This window comes from Centrocercus urophasianus, unplaced genomic scaffold (assembly GCF_019232065.1).
Source record: "Centrocercus urophasianus isolate 14NV4802_14NV808 unplaced genomic scaffold, USGS_Curo_1.0 seq_12, whole genome shotgun sequence".
Lineage (NCBI taxonomy): Eukaryota > Metazoa > Chordata > Aves > Galliformes > Phasianidae > Centrocercus > Centrocercus urophasianus.
Genome location: NW_024884364.1, coordinates 28,885,395 through 28,913,021, shown reverse-complemented (window position 1 = coordinate 28,913,021; position 27,627 = coordinate 28,885,395). Strand labels below are relative to the sequence as shown.

The following is a 27,627-nucleotide window of genomic DNA, read 5'->3' as shown; positions in this document are numbered from 1 at the left end:
GAATAAGACCTTGCAATGCAAATCACACTGAATATTAATGTTTGGTTTATTATGATGGTACATTACTCACTGTGAATAACTCCAGAGTTCTGCATCAGATTAAAAAAAAAACAAAAACAAAAACAATAAAAAGATTACGTTGCTATGGATATCTTAAATACACACACTTTCTCATTATAAAAATAAGTCTGGTTGGCTCTTTCTTTGCAAAATGTAATTTTGCTGTAAAAACCTTATACAGCGTGCCATTGTGACTAGCTGTTGCAATAAATAGTTCAACCAAGTTAAATTAGCTAGTATCATATTTCTGATATTTGCTTTTTAAATTAATGGCATAGTATAGCCAGAGTATTGCTACAACTTCCCAGCGAGCCACTAAAAACAGTGGCAAAAAATTATGTATCATTTACTTTCACAGCTATCAGCAAGTGTCTTGGACTTTAAAAAACAACGTTTGAAGTCTGTGCTGAGTTTCAAATATGAGTTTCCCTAAGAACGCAGCAATAAGAGAAACTTAACAACCTTTGCTTTTCTTTCAACGTGACTGAAGTGGGAGGAGTGTTTAGTCCCTTTCCAAAGGTGATAGAATTTCTGAATCAGAAACTTCTTGTTTGGAGTCCCGATGGCATTCTGTTGTTTCGCTGGCCTCTTCCACAGTTTCATCACTTTGACTTTTAGGTTCTTCTGAAATGACAGTGAGCCAATCATGAAAATGATGCTCTTCTTGTGGAACTGGAAAAATAAACTGCGAACCACTAGGAGGCTTGCTCAAAAACTGTGAAGGAAAGAGGAAATGAGAGGTAAGCTGCACCAGCCATCCCATCCTGCTTGCTCAGAAATATGCTTTATATTGTTTTCCACACAAGCTAGCTTTCTTAGTCCATAGAAGTCCTTTAGAGTGCTGACAATAGAGCAACCTCTTCTCCCCTTGCAAACCAGAAGTGCCTTTATTTGTAAGAACCAACCCCATGGCAAGCAACTTCTGTGGAACATAAACTTACTTTCTTTATAAAAACCAACCTCCTAGGTTTTGTTTGGGAAGAAAAATGATGCTGATTTTGCTGCAGGTGAAGGAGCCCACAGAGATTTGTAGAATAGCTTCAAGAGACGCAAATCATCTGAACCATCTCAGAGAGATGTTAGCTTGATACATTGAATAGTGCTGTTTTAAATGTCAACATAAAACATAACTACTGGGTAAAGGATAGGGAGGGAGATCTGCAGAGCTATGCCTACACAGCAGCTGAGCTCCAGGTTCAGCAACTGCTGAGTGCTGAGCATATGCTTAACTTACAGTACAAGGTGATTGCTAGGCCTGCTACAAAGCTGTAGAGTGCCAAATCCTGAAGGAGGCAAAATGGAAGGCTGAAGAAATACTTCAGGAAATTGAGAGCAGTATAAGTTAGCAACTTTAGCACATATAACATTTGGAATAACCTTGTTCCTTAGAGATTCTGATTTAGCATAACTGATTTAAAGTTGCTGCATGGGTAACGAAGTCATTGCTGGAAGCAATGGCTTATTTTATCCCGAGTCTTCAGATTTCACTAAATTCTTTGCTGAAGTTGAGTTTTAGTATATTTGTGTAATAACCATTTCAGGAGAGGTGTACAGTCTGAAGTATAAAATGAGAAAGTGGAGACAGATCTCAGCTGCTCTCTGTATTAAGAGGAACCATGGGTTAACACCTGCTATTCTCTGACTTCAAAATGCAAGAAAACATCCTGTTTCTAAGCCACAGAAAGCCTCATATTACAGATTATATAATTGCTTTAGGAGTAAAAGTCTATGCCAATTTTTTTAATTATCCAACCTTTAAGTATTTTAGACTATCCTGTTGCAGAGCAATTCAGAATTATGGCATTTTAAAGTTTATTTTACACCAGTATTCTTCAAAAGGAAGTCTGATTTCAACACTATGCTTATATCCATGCAGAACTCGATAAAGAAAATGAGGTAAAATTAATGCAAGATTTATAACCTTTAAGTGTCTGAAACTAAGCATGAAATGAACCAATTTCCACCACCACGCTCCTGCAGAAATGTACCTTCTTTTGTCAGCTTTTACCAAAGTTCACAACTTCATCACTTATGCTTAGTTGAATAAATTGTCTGTAGTTCTGTAGTTCACATATGGCAGAAGAGCAAGAGCTACCATACACAATAGATGTATACTAGCAGACAGCAGAATGAGTTCTTCAGAGCACCTACCAATAACCAGCACTGTCCTTTATCATCTACAAGCCTCCCACATGGCTGACAACCAGGAGCAAAGGAAGAACGCAAGATCAAATGAAAAGGTTTGGCTGCAGAGAAGCTTTGAGAAGCAAAGAGTTGTACTGAAAAGGCTGATTTTAATTGTGGTAGGGAGGGAACAAACCTCTTTCAAGTGTTGTGGGAAAATATATGAAGGGCAGAAAACATGCTTGGTGAGTCGGTACAGATACCAAAAGGAAATGAAACAAATAGGAACAGATATTATAACAGCCAGCATTGATCCTAGAAGAACAATCACAACTATCCACACAGGAGTTACACCTGCAAAGATACAAAGAAAAATAGATTAAAACTGCAATTACAAATTCTATACATGCTCGTCAAATAATCACTTTCCCAATGGAATTATAAAAAAACAACCTGTCTTAATAGGCTGAGAAGGTTCTCAATAAACTGCATTTAAAAATTATTAGATTTAGAAATTTATAGTTACACTGCTACGTGATTCTGCATGCAACACTAAGTGAAAGATGAATTTGGTCATGCACGGGATGAGATGTGAGAAGAAAGCTCTTGTATATATTTTTTGATATTCTTGGGGTGTAGGAGTTGATACTGCCAGAGTGTAGGGATTCATTTTTCTCTCAAGGATACATGTAACAATGGCAGCAAAGTAAAGACACAGGACAAAATCCTGTAGGCCTCCAAAACACTGAGACTTTGAGAAAATTTGCGTCCATTCACGGATTTCACAACAGGTGATGGGAACAACGTAGCCATGCAACACTGAAAATATTTTACATCGTGATTGCTAAGTGCTGCTTTAGCAACAGATGAACAAGCAACACCATCACCTAAACCCATTTGCAATTCAACTGCAGTGCATGCAGATAACATACAGGTAGGAAAAATATTTAGGACATTTTTAAGAGTAACAGATTAGGTTCCCAAAGATGGTTTCCTCTCCTCATTAACTTGTGTCTCTGCCTGAAGAGAAGGTGTAAGTTACCTGAAGTACACATTATGTCTATGAAAAAGACATCGTGTAGTGTTCCATTCTCTCTTTTTAACTGATCTTTTATCCTAAATCTCCCTGATGAGATGGCAGGGTCCAACCATACAGATTGCTGGATTCCCTGGGCAGCAGCTAAGGCAGCATGGCTGGAAGTGAATGTGTTTTTGGTGCCTAACTGCCTTAAACATGAAAAGCAATTTGTTTTTATCATCAATTAACAACTACTGTGCTTTACACAGAAAACACGCAGTGTATTTTCAGAAAATACACTGTGGCCTCATGGCAGACATTGGCCACAGCATCACAGATGGAGCAGACTGCAATTTGGAGTCCAATTCCTTTCTCAGATTTATGGAACAAAAGCTTTTGTACAACAGTGAGTACAGCTAACACTGAGTACAGCTAATAGTAACTGGAATTCAGAAACATAGCGGCGATCAGTAAAGGGCCTGTACTTCATTTAACTCTTATTTTCAAAGTCTGAGCAATGCAGAAGCTTCTGCAGTGAAGGGATTGTGATGAGAGCCATACTCGTTGTAGCTTTTGGTTTCTACCCCCTCAGTTCCAAAGGTGCACGTGTCACCAAATAATACTAAACTAATCAACACATCAGTTTTTGGAAGGCTTACACATTACACGGATTTTCACTTTGGATGCCTTTGTACATTTCCTAATTGAACACCATGTTTATAACATTCTGATGCTGCAGATCTTACCGTTATGACTGGTCTGCTCACAAAGCTCTTGACTCAGTTCTCCTGTTTTGTTCCACTCAGGAATAACCCCTTGCACTTGAATACAGTATATGGTCCACGGGTCCAACTGAGATAATATTTCAGAGTTATGCTTAGTATCTATGTGAATTACCTAATAAAAGAGAAGGATACAAAATAAATGCAAAGCATGAGTTCAGTGAATGTACAAAGTAATTTAAATGGCAGTAGGACAAATCCTAGTAGTTACAGCTGCTATGTGAATCAGGCTTTTAAAGGCAGAATGAAACGCCTTACCAGTGTCAAACAACTGATAACTCTCACTGATTTCATCTCTGGTTGGAATGGGAGATCATTCACACCACTGCCTTTGTCTGCCTCTAGCTGCATTAGTGAAGCTGTGGTCTAAAGAGCCCTACAGAGATGTGATTAATGGGATGCTTGCAGAGAGAAAGAATTGCCTTGCCAGATGAGATCACCTGAGAATGCTGTTACAGACAAACATCACTTAGTTCCAGAGCCAGTATGATGGAAGATCTAGACAAAATTTAAAAGACAGAGAAATAAAAAGGATTGTTGAATTATTAGATGATAGACAACAATGCAATTTGCTCTTTGCAGGCATGGTTGGTCATGTTTCTTTAGTTACCTATATGGTCCCTGCAAAATATAGCAACTCCTATGACTTGGCTCAGTATGTAATAAAAACAGACTCTTAGGGCTGAGAAGACTTTCTAGTAAGTATTCAAGATTTTGAGCAGGCCTCCACTTCAGAAGAACAGCCTATGAAATTACGCAGTCTGTCCCTTTGACTCTTTGATCCTGTTGGGAAATTTGTAAGACCAAACACTGAAGAGTTACAAGCACAGACTCTAGCTGAAGTTCCCACTTTCTCTGGTAAATGATCTAAGTTTGTGGCTCATACGCAAAACCACCTTTGTTTCTTGTAACTGGGGAACTGAAAAGCATGTATTGTTTGGGAGCTAATGATCCTTAATTTTCTGGAATTGAATGCCAAGGAGTTTTGCACAGTAACAAACACACATTAGAATTATATGTAATAGAGTCCTACTAGTTGAAAATCGTAGTGACGTACCAAACCCTTCCAGTAAAGTGCTTCCTTCTTTTCCTGTAATGGAATTTATGAGCCTAAATATTTAATAAATCATTTATGATCTTTAACCAGTTCTCTAAGGAGAGGCCTTTTGAGCTGAGTGACACATCTGTCTGAGGAAAAGGCTGTCCATCAAAGAAAGCAGGATGAAATAGAAAGCGATGAGGTGAAAAGATGATCACAGGAACAGAAAGCCCCAGCCATGGTGGTGTGAAAGCTCAGTGTTCCACAAAGAGCATAAACTAAAGCAACGACACGAGATTTGAATCTAAGTCAGCTTATCACCATGTTCGTAGATACCACTGATGTCATAGCTTCTAAGTATTCCCTTGCCTGTGTGTGTGAAATACACAGACTTGGTGGGAAGACTGCACCACAAATCAAAGCATCTCTTCCTGAGGGAATAAAGTCTTATAACGTAGCAGTTATTTCTAATTCAAGAAGGAGCAAATCATCTCTGCGCTACTGTTTAGCTACGCAACTGTCTGCCATTTTGCTCTGAATACCAGTTGTACTCACTAGGCTTCATTCTCTAATTGGTAGTGATACAGTTTTATTCCAATACTGTTATTTTGTTGAAACTTCATATCGACACAGCATTTTACCATGAAAACCCTATACCAAAGTCAGGGAGTCACAACATCCTGGAGGCAGAAGTTACCTTTTTATTGCCACCCTTCTTCCAGTAGTGTATTCGGTAGTTCCATGAGCCGTAATATTGCTTAAGAGACCACTTGTCATGCTCATGGTCAGCAGCTGGGCCTGTAAAGTCCACGTGCAAAGTCCCCGACTCAGACTTCACATTCACACTGGGTGGCCCAATGACCGCTATATGGAAGAGAAGAAAGAGCAGAATTCAGTTTTGTGTTGTTTTCATGTTGAATTTTTACGTAAACTGTGATAATTCATGCTTTAAATCTTTTTTATGCATTAGAAGAAAGTAATTTTCTGTCCTGAGTCAGGCATAAATAAACCCTTTCTTAATAGAAAGGCTCTTCAAAGACATTTGTTTTTGCAGTTAACATATTCAATTCACTCAGTTCTCCTTTTCCAGCTGCAGGCACCCTTGGGGAGGAAGGACTATTTCCATGGGTTATTGCTCACTTCTCCTCCTGAGATGCACTGTTGCAACATCTGTCATCTGAGGAGACCTTCCAGTGAAGCATCTCAATGTTTTTTTCACTGTGATTGTTTTGACAAACTGAAACATTCTTATTACTTCTGTGCATCTTGATTGAGCTCCTTAGGTTAAATATTGTATTTCAAAAATGGCCTGTCTTTATCAAGTTTTTGTGCCACCACTTAATTTCATGAGTAGCTGAGTTATCAACAGCGTTACATGCTGTGAGCTCCCCATTAAAGCCTCCTCTAATTCCAGCAGCACAACTCTGCCTTAGCTGCCTGTAATAAAGTTTGACCTACTACAGTCACACTATAAAGTGTCTAGGAAAGGAAAAACTCAATATACAGATAATTCTGCATTGAGAGATATGTATTTAATAAAACACTTTTTCTTTTCTGAACCATGGATTCATGTAATGCTCATTAATTTGTTTGCTTTTGAACTTGTGAAAAATAACATGAGGAAGGCTCCATTACTCTCATCTTCTTAAGCTGTTTCTACAGTTAAACATGGAATTTCTTTTAGAAAAAAATAAAATATACACCACCAGAAATGGTAACACAGAGAGGCTTTCAGATATTTTTTATCAAGGTGCCTTGCTCAGATCAGCTATGACCACCTTAAAAATCTCCATGTCTTCTTGCAGAGATTTGGCCCAGGTGGTACTCCCAGGTCCTTCTACCCAGATTTTCTCAATTCAGGCCTAAAGTGCCTCTTTAAAGCCAAGCCTGCACTGAAGATTACATTTTCTTTCAAACATACATCAAACTACAATTTTGTTAATGCTTTACATGTTTGCTCTCTGCTCTGATAACCCGTCCATGCTTTTTGTATTACGCTTTCTTTTGGCTGTAATTTACATTTGCCATACATGTCCAATCTGCTAGTTTTATGGGACTTTTTTTTTGTTGTTGTCTCCTTAATTTTATGCTTATATAGAAATGTATGTTTATAAAAAGAAGTTTTGCTACTTCTATACATTATCTATATTACATATTTTATGTGTGGCCCACGACAATTGTTGTTCACTCAATGCAGCCCAGGCAAGCTAAAAGGTTGGACACCCACATTAGTTTGCAATGTTGTATTTTGTTTATTGTGCTGTGTTGCAGCACTTCTGTTCTGGGCAGATTAAGTTACATCAACATTATGCTTTTGGAGAGATAACTAATAGAAATGTTTAGAAAAACAAAGCTGTAAGATTCTCTGAAATCCAAGGAAGAGAATGCTGAAATTAAGCAAATGAAGACTGAGCAAGAAAGAAAGGATTTTAAGAAGTATTTCTCAAATGTGAGATTTGGTATTAAGAGCTGTGAGGAAAAAAAAGTCTTGGGTAACATTAATTACATGGTCTAAAACAAGTTGATTTTGCTTATGAGCAGAGGAGGAATATAAGAAATAAAGGTTCTTATTGGTAAAACTCACTCCCACGTTCCAGTGCTCAGATAAGATATTCGTAATTACAGCTGGACCAGGTGACAGCTCTATGAGAGTGGTGAGGTGCTGGCACGAGCTGCCCAGAGAGGCTGTGGATGCCCTGTCCCTGGAGGCCAGGGGATCAATCAAGGCCAGATTGGATCGGGCCCTGCATGTGGTAGGGGGTTGGAGATTCATGATCCTTGTGGTCCTTTCCAACCTGGGCCATTCTGTGGTTCTTAGAGGTCTTCAACCTCAAATGATTCTACGATTAATATCTCTGCTGTACACAATCATATAGGTCAATATCTTTCACAAAGGGCTGTAAAGCTTCACTAACAGAATGACAGTATTGTACAATTCAGATTATTTCTTGACATAAAAAAAATAAACTTTTGAATGCCCCCTTTTAAAAATGGAATAAAATAAAACCTCCCCCAAAGGGGTTTTGAATCCCAATACTAATATTCAGGTAAAACAGTGAATCTTCGACATTTTCTGAGAGCAACTTCGGTCTTCAAAAAATGAAAGTGCTACAACTAACATTTCATTTTTTCAACACAATTACATTTAAAATGGATTTCTACACTACAGCTTTTCTTCTGGGGCCAAATTGTACAGTTGCACCAACAGCCGACAACATTTTCATGGCAGATTAGAGGAAGGCTTACTGTCAGCCATTGGCTTAAACCTGACGACCGCCCAGTCCGAGTGCTCATTTTCCCACTCCGCCCTGACCCGTAGCACATAGGTTCCATAAACAGACAGAGAAGAGATGTCGCACTCCGTGACGTTCAGGTTGGTTGCCACATTGGTAAAGTCCTGCTTAGGGAAATTGCTGTATGGAAGAAGAAGGGAAAAAAAAAAAAAGTAAATGATGGGTAAACTATAAAATGGACAAAATATCTTTCCTGTCAGTGAACCGGGACAGTGGCATATCTGCTTCTTAATACACCCAGTTATGACTCATGGACAAGGAAAGGTAGATCAAGGTAGATTATTTCTAGTGTATACACACACATTAGGCACTTCATATATACATATACATTCATGACAGACTTAGAGAGTCAGAAAATAGAAGCCCTTTTCTTGGCAGTGGTCACAAAGATGTGATTCAGCAGACACTAGGTATTAGACCAGACTGCACATATTGGACAATACCTCTGTGTGTGTCTTTGCTCTCTAATTGACTTTGCTAGACCCCTCAGAGATGTGTCTAAGAGAGAGCTGGGGAAACAGAGCCTGAGAGCTGACTGGGGACTGTTTAATAAGAGATTATGCTGCTAAGGATGAGAGATGGTTCTAATGCTCAGCAGGATTACAGCTGTCAAACAACAGGTGATGGCTATGCAGGCAGTGAAGAACATACACGTGGCCCTTAAGAGTCAACTTTAAAATGTGTTTCCAGTTCTGAAGAAGTACATATGAAACTGCTTTGGTTTTGGGCACCTCAGTACAGAAAGGACATTGAGGTGCTGGAGCAGATCCAGATAAGGGCAACAAGGCTTGTGAAGGGCTTGGAGAATATGTCCTATGAGGAGAGACTGAAGGAACTGGGGCTGCTTAGTCTGGGGAAAAGGAGGCTGGGGGGAGACCTTATTGCTCTCTTCCACTATCTGAAAGGTGCTTACAGTGAGAGAGGGGTTGGTCTCTTCCCACTGGTGACAGATGACAGGACAAGGGGAAATGGCCTCAAGTTGTGCCAGGGTAAGTTTAGGTTAGATATCAAGAAACACTTCTTTACAGAAAGGGTTGTAAAGCACTGGAATAGGCTCCCCAGGGAGGTGGTAGAGTCTCCATCCCTGGATGTGTTTAAAAACCATTTGGATGTGGTGCTCAGGGACATGATTTAGCGGAGGGCTGTTAGAGTTAGGGTAGGATGGTTAGGTCGTGGTTGGACTGATGATCTTTACAGCCTTTTCCAACCTGAGTGATTCTATTCTATTCTATTCTACTCTATTCTATTCTATTCTATTCTACTCACATAGAAAAAATGTCAGCCTTGTTATTCAGCTCAAAAGACAAGCATCTCACAAGCTAAAAGAAAAGGAGAGCTACCAGTTTCCCTATAAAAATTGAAAGTAATCAAACGTGCACAGCTGTAAAATATGGATTTTAAAAAACAATATCACCAAAAAAACCCACAACTCTGCCATACTTACCTTTTGAACTGGACAGTGTAACTTAGATTGCCTCTGTGAACCGGAGGTGGGTCCCATAGGAAAACGCTCCGAAAATTTACTGACTTTATCCTTGCATTTCGGGGCTTGGGCACTATTCCAGACACTGGGAGCAATCAACAACAAACATTTTAGTGTGTGTTCCCCCCCACCCCCCCCCCCCGTCTTTTCAGTCACCCATGAAATAAATACAACTCTCCCTTTCAATCTCAGCCTTTAAAATGTTTTCTCAAACACACTCGAGCATGTGCTAGCCACATTCCAACAACTAATTAACCCCTGATGCCTATCATTTGTCTCAAGATTGCACAACAAAGACAAATCAGCTGGCATCAATGACTTCCAGTAAGTACTGCCTTCACAACAACATCACTTCTGAGCAATGACTGCTCCTGCTTATGACTTGTTGCCTACCAAACTGCCTGCACAAGCTTTCACTGAGATTGCCAGCACTGTTTCTCAGCAGTGCTCCTGTAGCACTAGGGCTAAACATGGATGTGTGGATGATTTTTTATTTATTTTTATTTTTTTGCTGAAGGGGAGCACAAACCACAGATCCAGAAGGGTTTGGGTTGGAAAGTTCACCCGCCCCAAACCCTGCCATGGGCAGGGCTGCTCCCCAGCAGCTCAGGCTGCCCGAGGCCCCATCCAACCTGGCCTGGAATGAAGAAGAGTCTCTCTGCCCAGCACTAAAAGAATGAAACAGAACCCTTACAGATGTCATCACTGCGTGGATTAGTACCAACATTTCAAATGCTCTTTTTGTCCCTTTTAACAGCCGCCCTTCGGAAAAAAGGGAGTTAAAGGAGAAGTAGCTTCGAAGAAGAGATCTATGAAGCATGCCATACAGATAAAGGTGCTATTGATTGACATGCTTCGTAAGTGATGAGAACAAAACCGAAATTAAGTAAAGGAAGTCCTCAAACAGCACCGGCCATAGTCCATTACTGCTACAACTTAATCATTTTAAAGCAATCGCCGATACTGAAACGAAATGGAAGGGCACACCTGAGCCTCGTATACAAGCCTCACCCGACCTCTGCTCCGACACCACAGGAGCGGAGCCCCGCTCCGCACTCCTTGCCCCCTCGGGTTTAGCGCAGCCCGACTCCCCACGCAGGCCGGGTCCCACCGCCGCCGAGCGCCCCGCTGAGGCGCTTCCCCGCCCACCTCACTCACCGCACAGCAGCAGGCAGCTCCAGAGGGCGCCCCGTAGGGCGGCTGCCATGGCGGCTCCCTCCCGCCGTCAGCCGCAGCCTCACGGAGCCGGGCGCTGCCCCAACAGCGGGGCTGCCCCGCAGCCCTTCCGCACTGCCGCGCCCGGCGGGGCGGGGCGGGACGGCGTGGGGAAGGAGGAACCGCAGTCCTCAGGGAAATTCCCTCTCCGCGAGGCACCGGTGCTCGAGTTGAAACGCAGGCAGCACCTAACGTTTCCCTGTTGTCTATCTGTGGAGGGGCCAAGATGGATGTATAAATCTGCAAATAGTTAACTTGGCAAGATCCGAGCTGGCAAGGAATTGCACCTGCTTAGTTCTGATCTGAAGAAGTAAATACACAATATATTGTAGTAGCACATTTTTAGCTGTTGAACTGTTGTATTATGTGATCAGCTTGCAAAACTGTAATGGCTTTTAGATGTTGCATTATGGACTAGAAGCATGTTGTAAGGCTATTCTATTTTAAGAGAAGTTCAGCAAAAGAAGCACAATAATGAAAAGACACGAGTAGGCTATCAAACATCAAGAGGAGTCAGGGCCTCCACACAAGGCCAAACTGTTTCATCCGTGAGTACAGTGGGGTGCAATAAGCAGATGTCAAGATGCTCCCCTCTATCCTCCTTATTTTCCAACACCCTGGGTATATATCACTAAGCTTGCCAAACTTCTATCCAAGGATGAGCAGATGTTCAGAAATAATGGCTGAGTGAGCAAATCTTACGATTTTGGTATCTATAAATTACTTATAATAGGCATCCTCCTACTGAGCGTGCATCAATGAAGAAAGTTCATCTGGAGGACGAGCGAGGAAGACCTCTGGATCAAGTAAAATGCTGTCAGTTGGACTGTCATGATGCTAAAAGGACACTGGACTATAGAAGAGACCATGGAATAGAAGACTGGAAACATCACCAATCACTACCCAAGAGAGGTGTTCATATATTAATTATCATGCAGGTAATTGAATGTATGCTATCTGTGGAAATATAAGAAACTCTGAATCGTGTCAGAGGACTGGAGCACTTCCTCTACAAAGACAGGCTGAGGGAGCTGGGCTTGTTCAGCCTGGAGAAAAGAAGGCTGCAGGGTGACCTCAGTGCAGCTTTTCAGCATCTAAAGGGAGCCTACAAACAGAAAGGGAGTCAACTCTTTGAAAGGGTTGATAACTGCAGGACAAGGGGAAATGGTTTTAAGTTGAAGGAGGGAAGATTCAGGTTGGATGTCAGGAGGAAGTTCTTTACAGAGAGAGTGGTGAGGTGCTGGCACAGGCTGCCCAGGGAGGCTGTGGATGCCCCATCCGTGGAGGTGTTCAAGGCCAGGTTGGATGGGGCCCTGGTTTAGTGTTAAATGTGGAGGTTGGTGGCCCTGCATGTGGCAGAGGGTTGGAGATTCACGATCCTTGAGATTCCTTCCAACCTGGGCCATTCTGTGATTCTGTGATGTCATCTTTGAAGTGCTTATGATGGAAATATCCCCAATTCCCAGTGCCACTAATATGGTATCCCTGACTTAATGGTAACAAAACTCGGCTGTGAAGTTTCTGTGCATCAATCTCTTAGAAATAGTACAGCAGCACAATGTGGTACAGCAGCATAGAGATTACTCTCAGCTCCCCCAGTCAAAAGAATGACTGTCAGACACAGCACCAGCCAGAAACTGATGGGAGAAGTACTGAGCAGATCAGCAGACAGAGTCATATAAACATTAAAAAATAGTACGTAAATACACAAAATTGTATTAAAAAGGTATACTTTTAATGCCTTAATACACAGTAAGAACTCTTGAATATTCTTTCCTGGGCACTTTCACCTCACCTCCCCACACCTCCACAATTTCATTCGATCAGCTTTCTCTCTGCGAATTTAGAAATCAGTTCACTGACTTGAACACAGCTCTACCCTTCTGGCTGTGATCCAGCCAGCAACAGTTTACTCTGAAACCTGCACCAACAGAGCTAAAGAACAGTAGCAGAGCCCTTTCAAACTAAAAAGTAGACAGGCTAAAAGGCAGGCCGCTCACATCTCCCCATTCTATAAGCTAACTCTTCACTTAAGTTTATAGAAAATATTCACTGTGTTACAGCTAAAGTGTATAATACAGTATTTAACCACAAAACAAAATAACGACTCCCTTTTTCTGCTACATCCTAACAGTGCTTTTCACTCTTCTGTAGGTAACATAAGCTGAATCATACCCAGAAAGGTCACAGAAATATTTGTTACAAATAAGGCCTGTGTATTTCTGGCATTTAGGCATATGTTTTCAGAATGTTAAAAAAAAATTAAAAAAAGATCAGATCTGTATGTTCAGTCCAGAAACAGCTAAGTTAGATGATATCTACTGGTATGCTACAAATTAATAATGGTTCCCAGTTATTCATCTTCGTATGTATTCGCTTTTTGGGTCCGTATCTGAATCCGATGAGTCACTTTCACTGGAAGAACTAGATGAATTTTGCCACACATCAGAGCTGTTCAGATGATGCGGTTTCTGTGTGCTTTCTATGTCATCAAGGAGTTTGGATTCAACAGCATGTGCACATTGCCAGTCAACAGCATCTTCTTGAGAAGAGAGGAGAGCTGCAGAACTATCTGTGGTCTCTTCAGAGATTCCCAGAAGCACAGATTTTAAGTTTATGGTAAAGCAAGCATTGCTCCTTGACCTAAGAGAATAGGTACAATTTGCCTTAGACAAAGGACTGAGTAACTCACTATTAGAGTCTTTCTCTTCTTCAGCTTCCAGCTCGTTTTCTTCAAAGACTTCTGGGTCATCATCTGGATTCTGACTCACCCGGCTGCTACTGTCATCACATGTACTACTTGTAGAGTGCTGCACAAACACATGAGACGTGTCAGAGGACTGAGGTGCTCTACGTACGATATCACGCCTCGTGTAGTCATGGTTACTCATGGCATCACTGTCACTGTCATCGCTTTCACTGTCATCTTCATTGCTGACAGCCCCAATGGATCCTTCTGCCTTTTTTTTAACCTCTTTATAAATGATCTCTACAGAGGCTATTTCTTCAGATTCAAATGTACATGGTAAATAGGTAAATGTTTTCATGAATACCTAAAAGAACAAATTGAATCAAAAAACAACAGAATATAAGCCAAACTGGCACACTCACACAGAAAAGTCTGAAAAAATACCCCAACCACGAGGTCGTCAAACAAATTATTCTCTTTGTGCCACATTGTCAGCTTTTCTGCAGAGGTCAAGGCATCTAGGGCTTTTCCCTCTTCTCCACTCTTGGAAACTGACAGCCCTCAATGCAAGTCAAGGCACACAGCATTGGACAGTACCCTGCCTTAATTATGGACTTATGCAAAACCCTATAACTGAGTGAGCTGACTGAAAATAGCTTAGCATTTGGAGCTGATGCAGGTACTGCTTTCTTTGTGTTTGCCTAAATCCCCTCCTTTAGTAAGTTTTCTTCCAGAGCTATATAGTTCCCTTTTTTGTTGTTTTGGTGTAATTGTCCTGGTTCAGATATATTGCAAGGAATTTATATGCGGTGGGAAAGATTTACATATATGAGACAATTTTCAAAGGCTAGAAAATTCTCTTATGTGGGGTAGCTTGCTTCTGTGCACCACAAAGAGTTTGTGTGTATGTGATTTAGTAGCCTACAGACTATCTTTCATACAAGCAAACTGCAAATTTATATGGACATACATTACTTGTACCTAATACATATACTTAGGAATTTTATATGGCAAGCTTCCTGCTTGAACCAGGAAGGTTAATATGAAAATTACATACCAAGGTATCTGGAAGTGATTTCTTTTGAAGAATATAACCTCCTACATGCATACATTTCAGGATGACAGCTAAGATAAGTGAAAAACATACAGCAACAGCAATTGTGATGCTCTGATAATCTGCAAGTGAAAAAAAACCAAACAAGCATGAATGAAGTTTTCAATTACCACATTTCATATTTCACATTCAGAACAGCTACTTAGAATCTCAGAATAATTTTGGATAGAAGGGACACCTACAGGTCAAGACGAGTAAATTTCAAGTTAGAATCAGAAACTAGAGAAATTACACCACCTTTGATAACTATTTACGCAGTTAGTGCAGATTAGAATCGTGCCTGGGATTAGCAATAGATCTGTAGCCCCCAAATGAATGAGGTTTTATACTTATATTAATATTTGTATTTTTATGAATCCCCATAATGTTTATCACTTTGTAACTACTTTCTCTCTTGGTATTTTTAGAATCGACTCGTAAATCTTCTTAAGTACAAAGGAACCACTGGTACCTAATCAAAGCAGAAAACAATGTCTGCATCACAGCATAGTTACCTTTCTCAGCTACAGAGTCTGTAGTTACGCATTTCCAGGCTGATGGGATGGAATGTTTATTTAGAGATGCAGTGACCATAACAGACACACAGTAATTTCTATTTGGATACAATTCTTCAATGACTGTACTAAAAAGTTCTTCAGTGATTCTCTCAGGCGGCCTCTGTTATGAGAGAGAGTGTTTTAAAGTTAACTGTTCACCTAAAAAGAGAGAACGTGACATGTGAAACTAGAAAAACTGACACAGCAACTCAGTGTTTTACCTAGGCAATTGCTTCATCTCTTGTTCTAGCTGTCAAGATGCTTACTTTATGCCTAAAAAACTTCCAGTGCAGGCAGTTGGCTCTCTGGCTAGCCAGCTTATTCCAGTGCTGTGCCAGCCCCGGTGCTAATGCCTCCCTTTTTAACTTACGGTCTGCACAACTGTGAATTTCAGTTCACTATTTTTTGTTACAGGGAATGGATTATCTCCTCTGTTTCTACAGCAAACTTACACACTCAGAGACTGCAGCCTTTAACTGAGTTTTGCTTGCAAACACTAAGCTGTCCCCCATTATTTCAGTATCTTCTTATGGGTCATAGCTAAGCTCCAATCCCTTTCCCCAATCCCTGTAAGGATACATCACAACAAGTATTCCTTTCTATGCCTGCTACACTGCAGTATAAGGAAGTCAAGATAATTTTTTATTTATTCTAAGTATTTTCTGTTCACTTGTGTGGATCTGCTGACCATTAGAGCCATTTTATGTTCTCTCTGTTTCTTGTCTCAAGAAAGAAATAGAAACAAAAATTCTTTACCTTATGTTCTTCATCAACTGTTTTCAGCGTTATTTCATAATAAAGGTAGTTATATATATCAGATAAAGATAGCAGCTTTCCATTTTTTCTTAAGTGAGTAGGTGGCAGCTTTATGGTGATATTTATGCAACGTAGACAGGAACTGATATTAAATTCTGGAGGTCCCAAGAATGCTGTTCAAAAAAAGAAAGAAGAAAAGGAAAACATGGAAAAAATATACACTGTGCACTCAGTACCAATAATATTTCAGTTAAAAAAAAAAAAAAAAAGTTAGTTTATTGCCTTATTGTAAAGCTAGCAGAACATTTACACCTAACTGGAACAAAAAACTGGAATGAACAAATGAACTTACTATCATGGATTGGTGAAAAAAGAAGTAACGAGGAATTGAACACTTCAGTTCCTACAAAGCTCTGAACGAATGCAAAATATTCATCAGACACAACTTCAAAATCATCTGTCAGGTTACAGAAGGGTTGTGCAATTCGTGAACACTGTTTTGCAATCTTCCAGTAGCTGCAAATCAAAATAAAGAGTAACTAAAAATCCAAAGTAATCTGAATCTTCTGTTATATGAAGGCATCTTTGTGGAATGGAAAAACAGAAAGAAAAAAAAAAAACAACAAGGCTGAGTATTTTGAATTGATAAACATGCAAAGAAAAAATTGTGTCTTCTATGAAGTAAGACTTGCCTGCGGTTACTGTACAGTACACGATAGTATGTTGGCACGGTTGGATCACTTTGTGCCTGCCAGGACAAAATGTGCTGAAAGTTGTTAGATGTCATTTGTAGATTATCAAGTGGCCCTCTTGAAATCTCTTCTAGAAAAGGAACGAAAAAAAAAGAAGAGAAAACACACAATAGCCTATCATCATCACCATCATCATCATCAATATGAATGACAAATTTGACACTGCAGCAAATCTAATCAGTAAACCTGATTAGAGAAGACCAAAATTTGCCCCCAAGTAAAGCAACCATAAAACAGAACAGTGAGTTCTGCACAACAGCAACAACGCAAAGGACTGTCATTTAAGTTCTTTCCTCTAGAAGAATGAAGCTGTAAGATGCTGCTTGGTGAGAACATGCAAGTCTTCTGAATCGTATTAGGAAAAGTGTTGGAAAGACAGTAGAAGCCTCTTACCAGGCAAGCTGCTGCAACAAGCTGCACACAGAATGCTGACGAACGCTGGAAAATTAAACTACGTATTAGTGGATTTGCACGTCTACAATACCTGATAATTAGTTTACTATTGGCAATATTAATCCACAACAGTCAAAGACAATACTAAGTCTTCCCTTGGTGGAAGTGTTTCTGCAGTCCTTTGACTTAACTTTCTTATGGGGCTCTCTGTTCCACAGCTTCCTCCGCCTGCTTTTCTCTGTGTTTGTTTCCTTCCTTCCTTCTATCAGAGTATAGGATGGACCTTCTCCAATCATTGTCGTTAATTCAAATAATTCATGGCTCCTAGGAGCCAGGTTTGTTTTAAACTAGCTGTGGTTCATGCTTCTGTTGATCCTCACTAGAAGAGATCCAAGACTCAGTTCAAACAAATCTACTTAAAATGCACTTATCAAATGGTGTCTTTAAGGTCAATTTATCTATTAAATACCATGTTAAGTCAGAATCTTATATCCTTTCTGAAATGAAACGAAGAACTTTATTGACTAATCTTCAATAATGAAAGGACTGATGTCTTTTGCTAAACACGGGGAATCCTCAAGGCTGGATATACATCTTTGGCATTAGATGATTAGATGTAGATCTGTTTTCAGTCACCTAATTCATGTAACTCTGTATGGGAACTGTTGGATCATGGCCTTAACCTCTGATTGATCACCTGAGGTGAGCACTGAGTCAGCCAGCTGATCACCTGGGAGCACAAGAGAAGGCAATTCACCTGTGTGATTGGAAGGGGTGAGGTCTGGCTACACCTCTCCTAGACCCATTTAAGGGCTGACTGCCAGCGAGGAAGGATCTCTCTCTGGAGATTGCTCCTTGTAGAGTTTCTTGCAAGCCTACAACACTGCTGAGTACTTTCCATTTATCTCTGATTATCTTTTCCAACATGATAATCTTACTAACCTAACTTCTCTGTATGCTTATTGATCATCCAATACTTTACAATATCTGTAAACTTATCCTACAAGCTTCCTCTCTAGTTCAGTAGCTTTTCCTTCCCAAGTCAAAGCTCATGCCCTATTCCTATAGTACTACTCTCTGTTTCTAACTCTGTCTCCACAATTCTGCACTCTGCCTGCAAAAGAAAATAAAAACCACAAAAAAAATGCTGAAACATTTTTTTTCTTCTGTCACAAGGCATGGTTAAAACCACATTCAGCCACTCAACCAGGCCTGCTGTCTGAGCAATCTTCTCAACCCAGTCTTCTTGGACATTCCAGATTGCCACATCCTCTTGTATAAGCTCTGCAAGAAGCCATTCTCTAATCTAGATTCTCAAAATATCACAATATTCCCAAAATATCACTAGCCTGATACCTTGTTTGAACTACGTTGACTAATACTTCAACATGTTCATTTATTGTTCTCATACTGATTGCAATGGCAACTTCTGTAGCACGCTGAGTGTTTGTTTTTTTTTTTGACTTCACATTTGTATGGCAACTAGCAAAGTAGCACTCTGGTACAGGATGGAGGTTGTCAGGTGTCACACTGTGACAAATAACAGAATTGCTTCATGTGTCAATGAGTTGTGCCACAGAAAGAAGCACCCCAAATAGATAAAAGAAAATGGGATATACTTTATGAAAAAAAAAACAATCTTATAGTGATCTACAAATGTTAGGACTGTGTGAAACACTGTACCAGAATACACCTACTAGGTAAACTACAAGGTATTCAGAATGGCAGTTGCCAGATGTTACAAGCAAGGCATCTTGGGAACTGTTCTGTCCCAGACGCACTGTATGTCCTAACGCATGGGTGTCCAACCTTTTAGCATGCCATGCAGGTAATGTATTTATGACAACTGAAAATGGAGTTGCAAACATAAACTGATGATTCTGTCAATCTTGAAACCTACTCTCAAATTCCTTTATCAAAACACAGAGCATAGCTGCCTATTTTTTTTTCTGTTCTCAGAGCTATGTTCAGCCAGTGTACCAAACCGCATACAGCTATTTGCCATCCCTTGAGTTAGCACTACCCTGTGCCCTCCCCATGCCCTGGTTTCAGCACAGGCAGTGCTGACCTCATAGCCACGTACAAATTATGGTAGGTAAGGGTAAGTTAGGTTGGGTAAGGTTATACAAATTCCAAGGAAGGTAAATTAGGATAGGGAAGGTTATACTACCTGTCTTGTTGATATGTCTGTTGCAGGATGGGGCCCAAAGGGTAAGGGGAGCTCCAAAAGCTGTTCCCCAGCACTGTGATTTGATTCTCTTTTTAACATGTGGTTTGCTTTGATAAGCAAGGGGGGGCGAACTTCTACAAGGTATGCAAATTACAATATAAGCAGGGGTATGAAAAACACATGACTTCACAGAAAAGCAGATAAACTTCCATTGATTTTTAAAGACATCACTTTCAATTCCCAAAAATGTGAGGGATTGTTAATATGTTAATTATCAGTTTTACAGTCTCCGTGTTTTTGCCGAAGGTGGCATTTTCTCTTTTCCTTGATAACTTCCAGTCAAAGCTCAGGCCTTGACACAAGTACCAGGCTGCACATTGTTAGGCATAGATAAGGTGAGGGAAGTGACAGAAGCATAGCTATCTGGCCTGCATAGCCTACGTGATCAGAGGATGGCTACCAGACTTATGTTCCATGCTGTTCTCCAGCCTTGCATGAACTCTCCCCTTCTTCTACCAATGGCATCCTGGCTTGTATCAGAAATAGCATTGCTAGCAGGAGCAGGGAAGTAATTGTACTTCTGTATTCAGCACTGTGTTCAGTTTTGGGCCCCTCACTACAAGAAAGCCACGGAAGCTCTGGAGCGTGTCCAGAGAAGGGCAACAAAGCTGTGAAGGGTCTGGAGCACGAGTCTGATGGGGAGTGGCTCAGAGAACTGGGATTGCTCAGTCTGGAGAAGAGGAGGCTCAGAGGAGACCTCATCAATCTCTACTGTCTCCTGAAGGGAGGTTGTAGTGAGGTTGGTTTGGCCTCTTCTCTTGTGTAGCTAGTGGCAGGATAAGAGGGAATGGCTTCAAGTTGCACTGAGAGAGATTCAGGCTGGACATTAGGAAATATTACTTCTCTGAGAGAGTGGTCAGGTGCTGGAATGGGCTGCCCAGAGAGGTGGTGGAGTCACTGACCCTAGAAGTCTTTATGAAACGTTTGAATTTTGTGTTGAAGGAGGTGGTTTAGTGGGAACTATTGGTGATAGGCAGATGGTTGGACTGGATGATCTTGTAGGTCTTTTTCAACCTTGGTGTTTCTATGATTCAGTAGGCTATACTTGGGCAACATTCTATGCATGCCTGTTCTAATGCATCAGTTATTTTCTGTGCCTTGCCTATGTTTGCAGGTAGTACTGGGAGAGAAGAGGAAAAAATTCCTACTAAATTAGTTAGAATCTTTACGGTTCTGCAAAAGTGCTTTAAAATCACCCTCTAAGGAGCAGTGGGCAGCACACAAAGCAGCACACACAAGTACACTTTGGTGCCAATTCTGTTGACATCATTTGGGTTGGATACTTAGCCAAGCGTCTCTTGCAAATCTGGCTTTTAGGGTGTTAGTCTTACAAGTATTAAACTGCACTCCCAGGATTCATTCTGAAATTAGACGCAAAAGAGAGTAAGCCACTCACTTGAGTTGCCTATGTAAAAAGAATATGTTCCCAGAGGAGAGGAAATGCTCTCTCTAATTTTGCCATGCACACCACAAACATCCTGTCTTGTATGTCTTCCTTTTGCATTTGTTCTTCTACATCGTTACTGAATAATAAACATCCCCTTCAAGATGTGCAATTAAAACTAGAACAATTCATTTCTTCCAATCTAGTAACAAATCACCCACCCAAAAGACAACCTGTGGGTAAGAATAACAAGGCAATACTTTAATTGTTGTTATTTGTTACCTGAACACAAGCCCAGATTTGTAATCACACAGCCTTTAGCACACTGAGGACACAGCATCAGTACACAGGCTCCAGTAATGACACACTTCCACTGAGTACCCTCTTTGGATTACGAAATGCAAACAGTTGTTTGCCTTTCTTTCTTATCCCAGACACCTCACATCAGCTGTCTAGCTGAAGAAATTCCTGTTGACACAGATGTTTTTATTTTCTCTCTGTATTTGATTTTTAAATACCTCACCCCTTCCAAAACAAATTCTGTTCCTCTAGAAATCAAGCTCCTTCAGTTACTTTGTTTCAACAAACATGATTAACAAAGGTAGTTGGAAACCCCCATAGTTTAGTATGTTGCTTCCTTATAAAAGGGAAACAACCAGGAAAACATAAGTATCAGAACTCTTTCCTACTCCCATCATGTCCCAGCTAACAAACCATGTTGTGCTTGCCAACTCGGAAACCTTACCAGGAGTCTTTAGGGGAAAAAAAAACAAAAATGGCAAGACATGAAAAACAATGTAGCCAATAAAAGCTCACTGGATGTTTAGAGAATTAGTGCATTGTTTCAAAGCAGTATTTTTCTAAGGGGAAAATCAGGTTTATTTGTAGAATGGTGTATTCAGAATACAATACATGAGATATTTGAGCCTGTGAATTATTCTAGAGAGAACTCCTTAATAATATCACACTATCTTACTTCAGTAACTCAGGAGGAGTCACAGTGAAAAGCCAGCAGTACTACCTCTCTTCCGAACTAAAACTACTAGCAGCTTACCAAGCTGATAAAAACGCAGTGCTCCTCCCATCAGTGTTTCCATACTGATAAAGAAATACATCCTCCTGACTGTAAAATAAACATTTTGCTCCTGTACCTGCAAATACATTAAAAACAATCACACTCAGCAGATATATTGGTGAATGACTTGTAAGTAAAATGAGGTCCACATACAAAGAATTATTTTAACCCTTTCAGTGCACTGGAGGAAGAGGCACCGGCACTGAAACAGTCACTGCTATCATCCTGGATGGTGTTTCTTAGAACAGACAATCAATTTTCTTTTCCTCTCCCCTCCCTTCCCCTCCTCAAATGAAAAGGGCTCTTACAATTTCAAAGAAAATAAATACCTCCAGCATTGTATGACTATTTGTGCAAAACAAATAGTTTTGTAGAATAGTTAAAATTGCGACAAAGCACATATTATGCTCTAACTCAACACATTATTTTAAAGGATTTTTGGTTTTCCTTTTTTTCAATTTGCCTATCTGAGGTGCAGTTCTTCCTCCACTCAAAGCTTTAGTGTGATTATAGGAAGTCACTGGCTAAGTGTCAGGAACCTGTATCTGTGCAAATGATAATCATAATTGCAAAATAATAAACTCTTCCACAGATGAAAAGAAGGTTCTTTTTTATTTCAGCTTGGTTCATTGTATTTATTTGTTAAAGCATGAAGAATATTTTGGAGATTTAAAATGCCCTCTTTCCCCTTTTCAATCAAAATTAGAAGTGATGGATAAGAAAATATGATTTACTGGTTACACAGACACAGAATCATAGGGGTTGGAAGGGACCTCTGGAGATCACCTAGTTGAACTTCAGTCTTTAAAGTTGGTCACTATATCAGCAAGCTGGAAAGCAATTAATTGCCAACGTGTACCAAGTCTGTTTATTGTTGGCACTAGTAAATCATACAGAAAAAATAATTTGAATTTCCCATTCAGATCAAGCTTACAGATTTCAGAAGTAGAAAAAATATATTTTCTGTTTTCAACAAGCTAACCAGCTTTGTCCAGAAGCTACACAGAAAACAATGTTACTTTCACAGTGACTTTAAGGAATTATGCAATAACTGGTCCACCACAGACCCTTGCAGAATATACAGTCATGAATAGCTATTGTACTCTTGAATATTTCTTACATATTCTACGGTTCAGCACCTTAGAATACAGAAGAAAAATGTGTCCATACATGTTGCTCTTCCAGTCTGCATAGCTGCTTAAATCCATATGTCCTTGGCAAACTAATCAATAGTAGTGGAAATTCAAAGGGAAAACCATTTCTGTCAGAACTGTTACTATCTTTTGTCACTCCTTATAGCCTCAGCAACCCTGAGAGAGAAGCCAGGGAAATACCCGTGACTCCAGCCCCAACTCACCTCATCAGCCAGCTCCAACACAGTAACTGGGTTGGGTACTCCTGGGTGCTGCTTGAAGTCTCCAGCACTTTCAAAACTCAGCTTCGCAATTCCATCTCATTTGCAGAGGCAGCTCATCTTTAACTTGAGTTCAGGCTAGGCTGTTTTGAATTGACTGTTTCCAATCAAGGAAAAAAACAAATAATGATAGCAATTTCTGAAGTTTTGAAAATCACTGGCTTGTATTTTAGAAATGCTTCATGCCATGGAATTAGAAAACACAGCATATTCTTTGAAACAAGCAGACTGCATGCTTATTTATAGAAATCTACATATTGGAATACCGAGAGGGGTAGATAGACATGGAAAAGATGCCTTATGTATGGAAGTCAGCAAAGGAATGTTCTAATCCTACACAGGCAGTATGGTATATGAACCAATTTTATTACAGAAACCACAGGAGCAAGACAACTGCTCAGTCTGGAGAAGAGGAGGCTCAAGGAAGACCTCACTGCTCTCTACAATCACCTGAAAGGAGGTTGTGGTGAGGTGGAGATCAGCCTCTGCTCCCAGGTAACAGCGACACGATGAGTGGTAATGGCATCAAGTCACACCAGGTGAGGTTCAGGCTGGTTATTTGGAAACATTTCTTCTCAGCAAGAGCAGTGCTGCAGTGGCACAGGCTGCCCAGGGAGGTGGTGCAGTCACCGTCCCTGAGGTGTTCAGGAGCCGTGTGGATGTGGCACTGAGGGATGTGGGCAGTGGGGGGGGTGGGCTGGTGGTTGGACTGGGGGATCTTAGTGGTCTTTTCTAGCCTTAATGGTTCTATGCTCTACATTGACAGGCTTCAACTCAAGCAGCATGTGCAGTTTTGGGCACTACAATACAAGAGGGACACACAAAACTATTAGAGGAGGGAGGGCTACAAAGATGGTGAAGGGTCTGGAGGGTGAGGTGTACGAGGAGCAGCTGATCAAATTGGTCCCTCGCTGTGCTCAGCCCAGAGCAGAGGAGCTGAGGGGAGGCCTGATGGCGGCTGCAGCTCCTCACAGGGAGCGGAGGGGCAGCGCTGAGCTCTGCTCTGTGTGACAGCGACAGGGCCCGAGGGAACGGCATGGAGCTGTCAGGGGAGGGCAGCTGGGGGTCAGGGAAAGGGGCTGCACCACAGGGCGGTGGGCGGGGAACGGGATGCACGGGGCTGTGGGCACGGCCACCAGTGATGGAGCTCAAGGAGCGTTTGGACAACACTGTCAGATAAAGGATTTGAACGCTGGTGACACTGCATGTAGCCCGGAGTTGGGCTCGATGGTCCCGAGCGCACAGCCTGCCCCTGCAACAAGCTGCTCTGATTCAGCCCCAAAGAGCTGCTGGGGACGCGGATGTCGACCCACAGGACGCAAACAGAAAGAAGCGGCCTTTCCAGGAAACACCCGCCCACCCTCTCTCACCGCACGCAGCCGAGCTGGCCCCGCAGATTCCTCTGCCCGAGGCAGGGGCTGGGACGGGACACCGCACGCTCTGCCCCTGCGGCCGACCCTAGAGCCCGTGCTGCTGGGGTCTCCCTCCCTCCAACGGCGCGATTCCGACGCCCAGAACCAGAGCGAGCCGTCCCGGCTCCGCCCCTAACGGGGATCTCCGTGGCCGTACCTCGTAGCGGGCGCCATCCTTACGGTGTGCGGAAACCGAGCCCGGCGGCTCCCCGCGGCTCCCCGCCGGGCTCAATCAGAGCCGCGCGCTGAAGGCCCCATGGTGCCGCTAAGGGCGAAATGGGCCGTAAGGCGCTACGCTGCACAGGGAGCGCGGCTGGGCCCGCCCCGCCAGAGCGACGCTTCGGGGGCGGGACGAAAAGCGTACAGCTGCCAGCTGGGCTGCTGGGCTGCTCGATGCCTATGGCCGACGCCCCGTCCCGCCCCGCTCTGCTCGTTTCGGTTTCTTCACGCAAACAACTCAGCCGTCCCTTTGATTTCTGTGTTTATTTGTTAATCATGAGGGAAGTGTTCGCAGAGAGCTGCCAAAGCCCCTGACGGTGCCCTTCCTCCTTCGTGGCCTCTTTGTCCTCAGCGCAGGGCTGTGTGCTGCTGCGCCCATCCTTTAGCGGGTATGCAGATGGTTGAGGTGTCCTCTGGGCGAGTGCGTCCTGACAGCCGAATATATTAAATATAACTCTTATCGAGCGTTGTGAGGGTTATTCGTGAGAAGATCTTTGTACTTAGGAGGCAATTCTTTCCTCAGAGGGTGGCTAGGCACTGGCATAGCTGCCCAGAGAAGCAGTGGTGCCTCATCCCTGGAGACGTTCATGGCCAGGTTGGATGGGGCCCCGGGGCAGCCCTGCCCATGGCGGCATTAATTTATCTCATGGGACAAGTGTAACATATGGCAATATTGCTTGCTTTGGATTTCCATTTTTGAAGGGCTCTCAGAATTGTCCAAGTATTCAGAGTTGAAAAATTCCAGTTCCAAACTGACTTCTGAGAGGTTACCTGGAAGCAGCCTCAGGAAAGAAAACTAAAGGGCAGTATGAGTCTTAGCAATCCTTCTGAGTACTTCACTCAGATCCTACCTCTGCAAAATTATAGGTCCTATAACTTGCAATTTTTATTTTCTTCTTGTCTCACTTCTGCTAAGCAATGATTTTTTTAAAGGCTGTTTTACATGTGACAAGAAGGGATGTCATACAAATGGACCTCGACAAACTCCAAAGGTGGGCCCATGTGTACCTAATGAGGTTCAACATAGCAAAGTGCAAGGTGTTGCACTTGGGTCAGAGTAATCCCAGATACATATACAGAGAGGGAGAAGAACTTGAGAATAGCTCTACTGAGAAGGACCTGGGGGTCCTGGTGGATGAAAAACTGAACATGAGCTAGCAGTGTGTGCTTGCAGCTCAGGAGGCCAATGGTATCCTATCAGGAAGGGTGGCCAGCAGGGACAGGGAGGTGATTGTCCCCTTCTATTCTGCTCTTGGGAGGTCTGGAGTACTGTGTCCAGGCCTGAGGCCCCCAGGGAAAGATGTTGGAGAGGGTCTAGAGAAGGGTCACAAAGATGATCAAAGGACTGAAGCACCTCTCCTATGAAGATAGGCTGAGGGAGCTGGGCTTTTTGATCCTGGAGAAGACTGCAAGGAGACCTCATTGCAGCCTTCCAGTATTTAAAAGGGGATTATAAAAAGGAAGGGAATCAACTTTTTATGAGGATTGACAGTGATGGGACAAGGGGGAATGGTTTTAAGGTCAAGGAGGGAAGGTTCAGATTGGATGCCAGGGAGAAGTCCTTCACAGAGAGAGTGGTGAGGTTCTGATACAGGCTGCCCAGAGAGGCTGTGGATGCTCCATCCCTGGAGGTACTCAAGAACAGGTTGGATGGGGCCCTGGACAGCCTGGTCAAAATCAGATCTGGAGGTTGGTGGCCCTGCCTGTGGCAGACGGGCTGGAACTTGATGATCCTTGAGATCCCTTCCTGGGCCATTCTATGATTCTATGATTTTCTAATATTTTGTTAACTGCTTTATCAGCACTATGTGTAGCAAACCATCTTTCTAATTTCCTGCCATCTTTGCAGAAGCTTCCTGAATCTGCTGCTATTTCCTGCACATGACATGAATTTACTGGGTAGATCTCTTGGTCTCTGAGCACTTTGAGCTGAGACTCTGAAATTCACCTGCACTTTTTTTTCCTCTACTTATTCCCTTCTCCCCCTTTTTTTCCTGATCACTCCTTTTCTCTTCTTTTAACTATGAATATAGTTTGTAATTCTTTAGGCTATAAATACAAATATAGTTCAAACTATGATCCATAAAGATCTTTTAAGGATAATTCTTCATGTTTCTCACTAGCCTCCCTCATTGTCTCCAGTGATATTGCCTGATCATCCATAAGTCTTCTGTCTGGCCTTGGTACAGCATGGATGAATGCTGGATAAAGAGCAGCTTTCCCTGGTTATTTACATCTGCTATGTCTATTTATATTGCTATATTTCCATTTTTTCTATTTTCATTTATACTGCTCAGACTGTTCTGAAACCTTGGTGAATCCGAAATTAGGAAATATATCTCCTTAAGGAAAATATTATGTACAGTCTAGTAAAAATGTTTGTATACTCATGTATAGGATCAAAAAACCACAAAAACCTAGCAAGGCTTGAGAAGCAATTTTTAAATCTTTCCTGACTAAACAAGTTGGAATGCAGCCTTTTTTGGCCTGAAGGTGATGCTATTTCTCTAGGAAAAAGTGTTGGAAAAGATAACGGAGCACTTCAGAAGTACTTCAGGAGGTGCTTCCACTAAAGTTGGATATAGACCTACTTGGGTTCTCAGACTTCAGAAGATTCTAGAGATGTGTTTCATGAGCAG

The 27,627-nt window shown here is 41.8% G+C and overlaps 2 protein-coding genes across 7 annotated transcripts; both read right to left on the bottom strand.

The window, feature by feature from the left end:
- Positions 1–28: 28 nt before the first annotated feature.
- On the bottom strand, positions 29–11,043 carry IL10RB (interleukin 10 receptor subunit beta). 2 transcript variants are annotated; one of them, XM_042809958.1, is made up of 7 exons: positions 10,958–11,043; positions 9,761–9,884; positions 8,270–8,436; positions 5,721–5,887; positions 3,949–4,099; positions 2,381–2,538; positions 29–775 (listed from the first exon to the last, which is right to left on the bottom strand). In XM_042809958.1, exons 1-7 carry the CDS (start codon positions 11,004–11,006, stop codon positions 563–565), a joined length of 1,029 nt encoding a protein of 342 aa, XP_042665892.1. In that variant the 5' UTR covers positions 11,007–11,043; the 3' UTR covers positions 29–562. The 2 variants fall into 2 exon arrangements, with proteins under 2 accessions (XP_042665892.1, XP_042665893.1); XM_042809959.1 differs by having other exon boundaries at positions 29–684.
- Positions 11,044–12,727: 1,684 nt separating this feature from the next.
- Positions 12,728–25,056, bottom strand: IFNAR2 (interferon alpha and beta receptor subunit 2). 5 transcript variants are annotated; one of them, XM_042809952.1, is made up of 10 exons: positions 24,927–25,056; positions 23,301–23,454; positions 21,923–22,019; positions 17,255–17,299; positions 16,802–16,931; positions 16,462–16,625; positions 16,110–16,282; positions 15,312–15,474; positions 14,761–14,879; positions 12,728–14,067 (listed from the first exon to the last, which is right to left on the bottom strand). In XM_042809952.1, exons 3-10 carry the CDS (start codon positions 21,981–21,983, stop codon positions 13,372–13,374), a joined length of 1,551 nt encoding a protein of 516 aa, XP_042665886.1. In that variant the 5' UTR covers positions 21,984–22,019; positions 23,301–23,454; positions 24,927–25,056; the 3' UTR covers positions 12,728–13,371. The 5 variants fall into 5 exon arrangements, with proteins under 5 accessions (XP_042665886.1, XP_042665887.1, XP_042665890.1 ...); XM_042809953.1 differs by lacking the exon at positions 24,927–25,056 and adding an exon at positions 23,808–23,928; XM_042809956.1 differs by lacking the exon at positions 17,255–17,299.
- Positions 25,057–27,627: the final 2,571 nt, after the last annotated feature.

Excerpts from the sequence above, each read along its gene's own strand:
- IL10RB (XM_042809958.1), bottom strand. The coding sequence starts at position 11,006 with ATGGCAGCCGCCCTACGGGGCGCCCTCTGGAGCTGCCTGCTGCTGTGC. Across the intron at positions 8,437-9,760 it reads TACACTGTCCAGTTCAAAAG|CAATTTCCCTAAGCAGGACT; the intron begins GTAAGTATGGCA and ends TCTTCCATACAG. Across the intron at positions 5,888-8,269 it reads GTTTAAGCCAATGGCTGACA|CGGTCATTGGGCCACCCAGT; the intron begins GTAAGCCTTCCT and ends TCTTCCATATAG.
- IFNAR2 (XM_042809952.1), bottom strand. The coding sequence starts at position 21,983 with ATGTATTTCTTTATCAGTATGGAAACACTGATGGGAGGAGCACTGCGT. Across the intron at positions 16,932-17,254 it reads TTGTTGCAGCAGCTTGCCTG|AAGAGATTTCAAGAGGGCCA; the intron begins GTAAGAGGCTTC and ends TTCCTTTTCTAG. Across the intron at positions 15,475-16,109 it reads CAGTTGATGAAGAACATAAG|AGGCCGCCTGAGAGAATCAC; the intron begins GTAAAGAATTTT and ends CTCTCATAACAG.